Source organism: Phascolarctos cinereus, unplaced genomic scaffold (genome assembly GCF_003287225.1).
Source record: "Phascolarctos cinereus isolate Bilbo 61053 unplaced genomic scaffold, phaCin_HiC Scaffold_3;HRSCAF=262, whole genome shotgun sequence".
NCBI lineage: Eukaryota > Metazoa > Chordata > Mammalia > Diprotodontia > Phascolarctidae > Phascolarctos > Phascolarctos cinereus.
The window spans coordinates 207,180,119-207,192,243 of record NW_027555736.1 but is presented as its reverse complement, the minus strand read 5'-3'; the positions used below and the strand labels follow the sequence as shown (position 1 = coordinate 207,192,243).

Sequence of the window (12,125 nt, the reverse complement as noted above, 5' to 3'; positions counted from 1 at the left end):
ACCACCCCTTCTCTGAAATTGGATAAATCTAACCACAAAATAAACAAGAAAAAAGTTAAGGAAATGAATAGAATTTTAGAAAAGTTAAATATAGTAGACCTCTGGAGAAAAGTAAATGGGGATAGAAAGGAATATATGTTTCTCTTGGTGGCACATGGCACCTACACAAAAATTGACCATGCACTAGGGCATAAAAACCTCACAATCCCAATGCAGAAAAGCAGAAATATTAAATGCATACTTTTCAGATCATGATGCAACAACAACAAAAAATACATGTAATAAAGGGCCATGGAAAGATAGACTAAAAATTAATTGGAAACTAAATAATCTAATCCTAAAGAATGAGTGGATAAAATAACAAATCACACTAACAATCAATAACTTCACCCATGAGAATGACAATAATGAGAAAACATGACAAAATTTATGGGATGTAGTGAAAGCAATTCTTAGGAGAAGCTTTATATCTCTAAATGCTGACATGAATAAAATAAAGAAAAAAGAGATCAATGAGTTGGGCATGCAACTGAAAAAGCTAGAAAAAGAACAAATTAAAAATCTCCAATTAAATATCAAATTAGAAATTCTGAAAACCAAAGGAGAGATTAATAAAATTGAAATTAAGAAAGCTACTGAACTAATAAACAGAACAAAGAGCTGGTTTTATGAAAAAGAAAACAACAATAAAATAGATAAACTTTTGGTTAATTTGGTTAATTTAAAAAAAAAAAGAAGAAAATAAAATTACCAGCATCAAAAATGAAAAAGGTGAATTCACCACCAATGAAGAAGAAATAAAAACAATAATTAGGAGCTATTTTGCCCAACTGTATGCCAATAAATTTGACAATCTTAGTGAAATGGGTGAATATTTACAAAAATATAAATTGCCCAGATTAACAGAAGAGGAAATAGAATAATTAAAGAAAAAGATGTTGAACAAGCCATCAATGAACTCCTCAAGAAAAAATCTTCAGAGCCAGATGGATTTACAAGTGAATTCTATCAAACATTTAAAGAACTAATTTCCAATACTATATAAACTATCTGGGAAAATTGGTAAAGAAACAGTCTTACCAAATTCTTTTTATGATACAAATATGGTGCCGATACCTAAATTGGGAAGGGCCAAAACAGAGAAAGAAAATCATAGACCCATTTCCCTAATAAATATAGATGCAAAAATTTTAAATAAAATATTAGCAAAGAGATTACAGCAATTTATCTCAAGGATAATACACTATGACCAGGTAGGATTTAAACCAGGAATGCAGGGCTGGTTCAATATTAGGAAAACTATCAGCATAATTGACCGTATCAATAACAAAACTAACAGAAATCATATGACTATCTCAACAGATGCAGAAAAAGCATTTGACAATATACAACACCTATTCCTATTAAAAACACTGGCAAGCACAGGAATAAATGGAGTCTTTCTTAAAATCATAGGTAGGATCTATCTAAAACATCAGCAAACATTGTATGTAATGGGGATAAGCTAGAAGCATTTTCAATAAGACTGGCAATGAAACAAGGATGTGCATTATCATTACACTGAAGGAATTAGAACAGGCAAAGAAGAAACAAAGCTATCACTCTTTGCAGATGAAACAATGGCATACTTAGAGAATCAAGTAAAAAATTACTTGAAAAAATAAGTTTAGCAAACTTGTAGGATATAAAATAAACCCACATAAATCATCAGTATTTCTATATATTACAAATAAAGCCCAACAGCAAGAAACAGAAAGAGAAATTCCATTTAAAGTTACTGCAGACAGAAAATATTTGGGAGTCTACCTTCCAAAACAAACTCAGGAACTATACGAACACAATTACAAAACACTTTTCACACAAATAAAGTCAGATCTAAATAATTGGAAAAATATCAGATGCTCATGGGTAGACCGAACTAATATAATAAAAATGACAATTCTACCTAAATTTATTTATTCAGTGCCATATCAATCAAATTACCAAAAAATTATTTTGTAGAGCTAGAAATAATAATAACAAAATTCATCTGGAAGAACAAACAGTCCAGAATATGAAGGGAACTAATGAAAAGAAACGCAAGGGAAAGCTGCCTAGCTGTACCAGATCTTAAATTGTATTATAAAGCAGCAATCATCAAAACTACTTGGGATTGGCTAAGAAATAGACTGGTGGATCAGTGTAAAAGGTTAGGCATGCAAGACACAATAGTCAATGACTATAGTAATCTACTATTTAATAAATCCAAAGACTCCAGCTTCTGAGATAAGAACTCACTATTTAACAAAACCTGCTGGGAAAACTAGAAAACAGTATGGCAGAAACTAGGCACAGACCAACATCTTACACCCTATACCAAGATAAAGTCAAAATGGGCACATGATTTTGATATAAAGGCTGATACTATAAGCAAACCAGGAGAGCAAGGAATAGTTTACCTTTCAGATCTATAGAGAAGGAAAGAATTTATGACCAAACAAGAGATAGAGAACATTATGAAATGCAAAATGGATGACTTTAATTATATTAAATTGAAAAGTTTTTGCACAAATAAAGCCAAAGCAACCAAGATTAGAAGGGAAGAAGAAAGCTGGAAAACAATTTTTACAGTCAGGTGAATTTATAGGAATACAATTCATTCCCAGAATGATAAATGTTCAAAGGCTATGAAGAGGCAATTTTCACAGGAAGAAATTAAAGCTATCTACAGTCATACGAAAAATGCTGTAAATCACTATTGATTAGACAAATGCAAGTTAAAATGACCCTGAGGTACCACAACATACCTATCAGACTGGCTAACATGACAAAATAGGAAAATAATAAATGTTGGAAAAGATGTGGGAAAAATGAACACTAATGCATTGTTGGTGGAATTGTAAACTGATCCAACCATTCTGGAGAGCAATTTGGAACTATGCCCAAAGAGCTATAAAACTGTGCATACCCTCTGATCCAGCAATACCACTTCTAAGTCCATATTCCAAAGAGATCATAAAAATGGGAAAAAGACCCACACGTACAAAAATATTTATGGCAGCTCTTTTTGTGGTGGCAAGGAATTGGAAATTGAGGGGATGGCCATCAATAGCGGAATGGCTGAACAAGTTGTGGTATATGAATGTAATGGAATACTATTGTCCTATAAGAAATGATGAGCAGGTGGACTTCAGAAAAATCTGAAAGACTTCTACAAACTGATGCTGAATGAAATGAGCAGAACCAGGAGAACGTTGTACACAGTAACAGCCACATTGTGTAATGACTGATTCCGATAAACTTATCTCTTCTCAGCAAGGCAAGAATCTAAGGCAACTCCAAATGACTTATGATGGAAAATGTTATTTATTTACATCCAGAGAAAGAACTATGGAGTCTGAATGCAGATGGAAGCAAACTATTTGTTCTCCTTTTCTTATGTTGTTTTGTTTCTTCTTTCTCATGGTTCCTCACATTAGTTCTAATTCTTCTTTACATCATGACTAATGTGAAAATATGCTTAATCTGAATGTACAAATAGAGCCTATATCAGATTGCATGCTGCCTTGGGGAGGGGGCAGGAGAGGAAGAGAGAGAAAATTTAAAACCCAAAATCTTATGGAAGTGAATGCTGAAAACTAAAAATAAATAAATTATAAAAAAGAAATAAAAGTCTTTCATTTCTTAGAATAACTAACAGTTGTATTGTACTTATTATCTATAATCTACTAAAATCCAGCAAGGAATTCTAGAAGATATATATCTTACAAAAAGAATGAGAGTGTTTATGTGTCTATGAGTTTTTATAAAAGGAAGGTAGAGGCTAGGAGGAAAAAATAAAGAAAGAAGAAACAGGTTAACAGGGAGAGGTGGGATACCCATAGTATAAAGCTTTGCAATGAGAGGAGGCTAAGTGCTCTCTAGGAGTAGAAGTCAAAGTTTATATTCATTTGATTGCCACTGGATGCTATGGATTCTCCCCTTATTAATAGCTATAGATTAAATCCATACTTTCATATATCTCATGCCAAAAGCAAATAATGAAAGTACTTTCCAGGATGATGTTATCAGCTGTAATAAGAAATGATAATTAAGGAACAGTGGTTTGATGTCCTTAACTATCTTTTTTAAATAAATTTTAACTTAGATAACAAATTGTTTCCATTTCCTTGTTCTAGTGACCATCACTGATGACAGAAATCCAAAACGGCATTTTAGAAGTAAAACCTGTAAGACCTACTGAAAAAGCAATACACATTTATGTCTTCTGCTGCATTCTCCAATTAAGTTAGGTAGGATACATACATGCACTGTAGAAATAAAAGCTTAAAGCCTGATTTGCTATTCTAAATTCTAAGGCAGTCCTGACCATAGCCAAAGACAAAGGTATAATTTTAATAATTCATAACAATGACTACAGTAATGATAGCTAGCATTTGCTTAAGGTTTTACAGCTTATAAAATACATATCTCATGTGGTATTATAAAAACTTGTGAGGTACTTAAGGATAAATAATATTTGCCCTATTTCATAAATTAAAAAACCAAGGTTCAGCTTGCCTAAGACTACCAAGAACTAATAAGTGAGAAAAGCGGGTCTTAAGCTGATCTTCTGACTCCAAGTTCAGTGGTGATGTATAATGCTTCCTCCAAATAAAACACTGGATGGCTAGCAAACCATCTAAATAATCACTTTTTGACAAGGGGTGAGAAGCTATGTTCTAGAGAAGGAAAACCAAGGAACAGGGAAGGGTAGGGCAGTGACTGGACCTGTGATTTCATTAGTATAAGGAACTTCCAAGTGAGGAAACTGCTTTTACCAATGCAAGTCAGTAAATCCTCTGCAATTTATAACTTTACAGAGTTGTCTAGAACACTGAAAAATCAAATTATCTGTACAAGTCATAGATAGTATGTGTCAGAAATATTCATGGCTTTAAGGCCAACTTTATCCACTATACCTTATTTTTTTTTAGCAATAATCTTACTCCTTCCCCTAATTTTTCTCTCTTCTACCTATAAAAGTCACCTTTTAAAATGCCTCAGACATATGCTATTATTTCTTAAGACCAGTAAATCATTATAGGATTTTGTTATGCATTTTTTCAGGTTAAAATGTCATACCCTAAGTCCTAAAGAGTTACAGCATTCAAGACAGACCCACCAAGAAGACAGGAATGATAAAGGGTCAACATATTTCTTCTAATTCAAAATTGTAAAGTCAGTTTACACAATGATACCAAAAACTTACAGTGTTCTCTGAGAATAAAAAAGTGTTGTTTTCATAGAAAGGTTGAAACTGCTAACACTCACCTAGAATGAGATGCAGCTTGGTCTCTGTCTGAAAAGCATAATGCAGTGTAACCAGAAAGGGCGAGAGCCTGATGTGTTCCAGCACCTGCCTCTCCGTCTTTGTGTGCTCTGCTGTCTTGGCTTTCTGAACAATGGTGGCTTTTTTCAGAACTTTCATAGCATACAGCTTTCCAGCATCGTGACCACTTATTTTACGAACCAGGAATACTTTTCCATAGGCTAAAACCAAGGAGACGTAAAAAGGAAATAAAAATTCAGTACATGAATAACAGTCAATTGCTGGGAAAATCCAATCATCATCACGTACATATGCTTTATAAGTGTACAGGAAAATTAATTTCAATACTCTTTGGAACAAAGTTCTTCAATAACTTCCTTCAACTTGACAATAGATCTTTTCTAACTAGAACTTTCAATGTTTAAACATTTAATCACAGCTGACAGGGAGAATTACGCTTATACTCTTCTGTTTTGTTATTCTCACCTTCATTATTTTTAGCTGGAGGAAAATAGCCACCGTTATTATGGTGAACTAATTACAACTCATTCCTGGAACTCGGACATTTCAGACTGACATAAAATCTCAAGGCATCTATCCACTATCATCAATAAACAACAGATAGGTGAAATATATGGCCTTCTGAAGTTTATACACAACGAAAATTTTGTCTAATACTACTGATATCTGATTTAAAATATGAGGAATAGCCTGAAAGTCAGTAAACCACTCAGTTCAGGATCTTATATACATCAACAACCTTTGTCTTCCTTTTTTTTTTAAATTCTTTTTTTATTTTTTTTTGTAGGTAATTGGGTTAAGTGCCTTGCCCAAGGTCATACAACTGGTAAGTGTCACGTGTCTGAGGCCAGATTTCAACTCGGGTCCTCCTGACTCTAGGGTCAGTGCTCTATCCACTGCGCCACCTAGCTGCCCCTCGTCCTCCTTTTTTTAATGAGGAAAAAGAGAGCAGAAGAGGAAAAGGAACGGGAAATACATATTCCATTCCACTTTATTTTTCCTCCCTTTTTATCATCAGTAGTGGTATAATATTTATGGAATTTCTGTATTTCAGCACATACTAAACTATTTCTTTCATGAATGCTAAGGATCTGTTGCAGTTTATCAAAAGAAATATCAATAATATAATGAGAACATTCTGGGAAATAAAAAAAAGCTAATGAAAAGCTGATTTTATTTGGTTGAAATATTATTATGTGCTTTGTAAATAAGGCAAATTGTAAGCTGAAGCATTCTGAAGTTAAAAGTGAGCTAGAAAAATGAAAACTATAAAAACTGATATCTCAATCCCAACTGCAGAGAAAAAAAATATTTAGAAACGTTATCCAAAAGTGTCATAAGGAAACTAAAAATATATCACAATGTAATAGAATATCAATATCCAGAAGGGTAACAGAATTGTAATAGTAAATATGAAATATATAATAATTGTTTATGACAGTCTTATTTTTGTACCCATCACTAATATTAAATTTTGTAGGATACATTTAACTTCTCCACCACATAGACTCTGAGATACTATTATATAAGCCCCATAGTTATTATGACCCGCTGCTGGTATAGCAACTTTGTTTCTTTAAAGTTTCTTTTATTTACCTGAGATCTAATGGGCATGCATACAAAGAATATGAAGTAAAAGAAAGTAAAGACTTGAAGAACCACTGTACACACAGTGACTGAAACTGATAGATGAAGAAAACACAGCCAAAGATAGTACAACTTCAGACTTATAATGGGACAAAGAGCAAATTATTTTTGTTCACTGTTAATTTTGTTTTCCTATAAAATACTAATAGTATTATGAAAAATCTTATTGTTTATGTGTTTATTTGTCTTTGTTGATATAAATTAAATTTATGACTTTTTTCAATTTGGGGGAAAAAAAGTAATAAATGCATGTCACTAGCAGTTCCTTCCCCAATTATTTGGACAGAATTAAGCAGAGAGGCAGATAAAAAGGAACATTAAAATTTAAAGTAGCAATTTCTTTTTTTCTGTTCAAAATTTAAACTCAAACTGCATTTCCTATCACAACTAAAATTAAGTAGATCAGGGTTTTGTTGCCATGATGGTGTTAAAACTAAAAGCAACATAAAAGGAGAAAACCTTTTGTAGATTAGAATATCTATAGAGGACTATGTTCAATGATCTGTCACCTCTATGAACACAGACAGTTCTATGAGCTACAAGTCGGTACAAGAGGAAATGAAAAGAATAAAGAACTTGGGATATTTCCTTGGGCATAAGAGAAAATTGAGGGTGATATCTATCTTCAAGTGTATGAAGGGTTTTCACGTGGAAGAGACTTGATCAAGGTGGCCTAAAACAGAACTAGGAACAATGAAGGGAAGTTGTAAAGGAAGAAATAACAATTGTATCTATGTAAAAGTGGAACAGAATGCACAAAAGATAGTGGGTTCTGCAGCACTGGAGATACTCAAGCAACAAAAATTGTTTGACCACTTGTCTGGAATGTGATAGATGAGATTCCTTTTTAGGCACTTATTAGACTGAATGACCTCTGACTCCTCCAACTCAGATTCTAGGATCTGTCTTTCCAATCACACCTTCCATCTAATTTTCAACTGTGATGCCCCCTGCAGTCAGTTTAGTAACTATAAGAAGAAGCCTCAACATAGTAACATATGAAAGACCAACTTAGAAGAGATTAAAGTTTTGACTCCTTCAGAACTCCATTTTATTTTTGTTACTCTACACATGTGCGCTAAGAAAAATATCTTCTATTAATGTGAATGGGAACTAAGAGAGTGGGATCCATTTCACAACTGAAAATTTACCAATTACATCCTAAGTTTCCTGAGAAGGCAATAAAACTTGTCATATAGTTTTAACTTACAGACATAACTTACAACAGGAGAAACAAAATGAAAACAACTATATACAAACAAGATATATACAGAATAAACTGGAGATAATCTAAGAGGGAAGATACTAGCATTAAGGAAGACTGAGAAAGGTTTCTTGCACAAAGTAAGATTGAAGGAAGCCAAAAGATGTAGAAAATACCAGGCAGTGTCAGCCGGTTAAAATGTGGAGTCGGGAGATGGAATGTTTTTTTGTAAGGGAAAAAAGCAGCACAGTGTCATCAGATCATAGACTACCCTATTATAGAAGGGAAGACGGGGAGGAGGAACTCACTATTTTTCATAATTAGTATGTGTGAGAATATAAAATATGGACGAAGTGGTGGGATAGTAAACACCAAATGAATCTCACTCTTATCTGAAATGAGCAAAGAAGTAAACATACACACTAACAGACTGTTGCAGATGTACATTAAACTCAATAAAGAAACAAAAGGGGAGAAAGAGGGAAGATAATGCTGAGGAGGGAAGAGTTGCAAGCAAAACAAACTTCTTGATCCTGAAGGAAAGATTAGAAAGGGAAAGAAAAGAGAAAAGGAAAGGAAAGAAAGGAAAGGAAAGGAGAGAAAAAGAAAAGAAAAAAAGAAACCACAGTCTGAGGAAGTGCCTTTGATTGCTTCTTAGGCATGTGGGGAGTGGCTAACCAAACTGTGATATATAAATGTAAGGGAATACTAACATGCTATATGAAATGAAGGAGATAGCTTCAGATACTCCTGGAATCCTGGATAATAGGAATTGATGCAGAGTAAGGTAAACAGATCTTAGGGGAAAAAAGTATACAAGATTAGCAACACTATAATGAAAACAACCATGAAAGACTTAAGAACTCTGATCAAAGACATGACTAACCATGCTCTACAGAACCTATGATGAAGAATGTTACCCCCTTTCTGACAGAAATGAAGAAAAGGGCAGAAAGAGATAACTTTTTTTTGACATGGCCACTATATGATTTCTTTTGGCTTGAGAATGTTTGTTACAAGGTTCTTCATTCCTTTCCTTCTCTTCTTTAAATGGGGGCAAGAGGAGAGAGTACTGCAGGGAGGGTGTCATCAGTATATGCATTAAAGATACCAGAAAAAAATGAAGAGGAAATTAAAAATGTGTATATATTTCTCAACTGTCCATGTTGCCTTTACAATAATGCAGGAAAGCAAAAGCATTAAACAAGTTTTTGCTTATCACAATTCAATAAAAATTATGCAATAAAGGGCCACTGAAGAAAAGATTAAAAATTAGAGACTAAATAACTTACTTTTAAAGAACTGTGGGTCAAAGAACAAATCACAGAGATGATACTGTCATTAAAGAAAAAAAAATAAATCAATATATCAATATTTTGGGAATTCAGTCAAAGTAGTCCTTAGGGGAAATTTTACATCTCTAAACATGTTCATCAACAACAACAAAAAAAGAAAGAACAAATGAACTGGACATGAAATTAAGAAAAAAAAAGTCATAAAAAATAAAAATATAAAAACTAATACATTTTTCAAAAGCCAATTAAATACCAAAGAGGACATTTTGAAAATCAAAAGAAAAGAAATTAAAAAAAAAACAAATATAATGAAAAAAGGTAAATTCATAACAAATAAATAAAGAAAATTATTTAAAATTATTTTTCTCAATTATATGCCAATATAACTGATAATCTAAACTGAATGAATATTTGTAAAAATTAAAAATGACAAGATTAACAAAAAGAAGTAGAAAACTTAAATCACTCCCATCTGAGAGAAAGAAACTGGATAAACCATAAATGAGCCCCTAAACAGAAAAAAAAAACACACACCTGGGACCAAATAGATTTACATGTGAATTTTAACAAATATTTTAAAAAATAATTCCAGTATTACAAAAATTATTTGAAAAAACTAAAAAGAAAGAATGCTACCAAATTCCTTCTATGATACAAGTATGGTTTTGATACTTAAAAGAACAGAGAGAATCAAAACAAAGAAAGAAAACTACACACCAATAAACCTAATGAACAATGATGAAAAAATTTTAAATAAAATATTATTAAGGATAGTACAGTAACATATCACAAAGACAATAATCACCAAATTGGATTTATACCAGGAATGCAAGTTTGATTAAACACTAGGAAAACTATCTATAAAACTGACTAAAGTAATAACAAAAACAATAAAAAGTCACACTATAATAACAGATGCACAAAAAGCTTCTGACAAAATAGAATACACACTCTTGTTAAAAAAAATACCTAGAAAACATAGGATTTTTCCTTAATACATATAGTAAGTATCTAACTAAACCAAGAGCCATCATTTTAAGTAATGGGGATAAACTAGAGGCCTTTCTAATAAGATCAGGGATGAAATAATGACGTCCTTTTATCACCACCACTCTTTGATGCAGAGCTAGAAAAGCTACCTATAATGATAACAGACAAGACAAGAAAGAGAAATTGAGGGAATAAGCAGAGGACATGAGGAAACAATATTATCATTTTTTTTGCAGATGATCTAATTTGCTTAGAGAACCACAGAGAATTGAAAGGTAGCTAAGTGGCATAGCAGCTAAGCACTGGGCCTGGAGTCTGGAAGACCTGAGTTCAAATTTGACCTAAGATACTAGCTGTGTGTGACCTTAAGCAAGTCATCTAATCTTTATTTTCATTCTTTATTTGTCTCAGTTTCTTAACTGTAAATGGAAGATAATCCTTCCTCACAAGGTTGTGAGGATCAAATGAGATATTTGTGAACTGCTAAGCACAGTGCCTGGCACATAATAAACACTATATAAATGCTACTTATAATAATAACTATTCAACTAAAATTAATTCAAATAATAACTTTAGCAAAGTTATAGGATATGAAATAAATCTATATAAATCATCACTTCCATATATTAGCCAAAAAATTCAGTAGGAAGAAATAGAAAGAAAAATCCCATTTACAATATCTATAGAATGCATAAAATACTGAGCAGTACATGCCAATATACATAGGAACTATAAGACTAGAATTAAAAAATATACTTTATATAAATATAGACCTAAATGATTGGAGAAATATTAATTGCTCATGAGCAGACCAAGCTAATATAATAAAATTTATATTACTACCTAGATTTATTTATTCAGTGCCATAACAATCAAACTACCAAAGAACTACTTAATAGAGTTAGAAAAAATGAGAATAAACCTGAAGGAAATGAACTAGTAGCCTAGTGTTTGATAAACACAAAGACCCTACTTAGAGGAGAAAAACGTTAGACAAGGAGGTTCCCTGGGATTTTGAGAGCTCCCTATTCAAGTCCTAAAAACAACTTTTTACTTTTCTTCCGAAAGGACTCCAAATTTGCCTATAAAATGAATTCTTGTAAATCATATCTAACTTTTCCATTAATTTTCATTATAATTTCCTAGATGGGTCCCCCTAGAAAGCCTGGATTCAAAGCATACTGAGAATCACATTTAGGAATATAAGACTAGAAAGAAAAGTGAGCAGCTCAAGAACCTTAATAATATCATATCTATGAATAGGAGAAGAGCTCATGACCAAATAAAGACATACATATTATCCTTTGGATAGTACTGGATCATTTTGATTACAAAGTTAAAAACGTTTAGTACAAAGAAAACCAATGCTGCTAAAAATCAGAAGGGAAACAGGTACGTGGGAAAAAATATTTGCCGCAAGTTTAAAGGTCTTATTTCTAAGATATGTAGGGAACTTATTCCAATGTATAAAACTAACAGCCACTCTCTAGTTGATAAATGGTCAAAGGCTATGAACATGCAGTTTTCAAAGGAAAAAATCCAAATTATTAATAGCCACATGAAAAAGTGCTTCATATCAATAATAATTAGAAAAATGCAAATTAACACAACTCTAAGGTACCACAGTATTACAAAAACTATCTGAAAAAACTGAAAAAGAAGGAACCCACCAGATTGG

At 32.4% G+C, this 12,125-nt stretch overlaps 1 protein-coding gene across 1 annotated transcript in view; it reads right to left on the bottom strand.

Annotated features, from left to right (window-relative positions):
* RPS6KA5 (ribosomal protein S6 kinase A5) overlaps positions 1 to 12,125 on the bottom strand; it is a 210,619-nt gene that overhangs the window by 143,078 nt on the left and 55,416 nt on the right. The window contains exon 3 of the mRNA XM_021000385.2: positions 5,293 to 5,511. Coding sequence (XP_020856044.1) covers positions 5,293 to 5,511 — 219 coding nt within the window. The remainder of the gene's footprint in view (positions 1 to 5,292; positions 5,512 to 12,125) is intronic.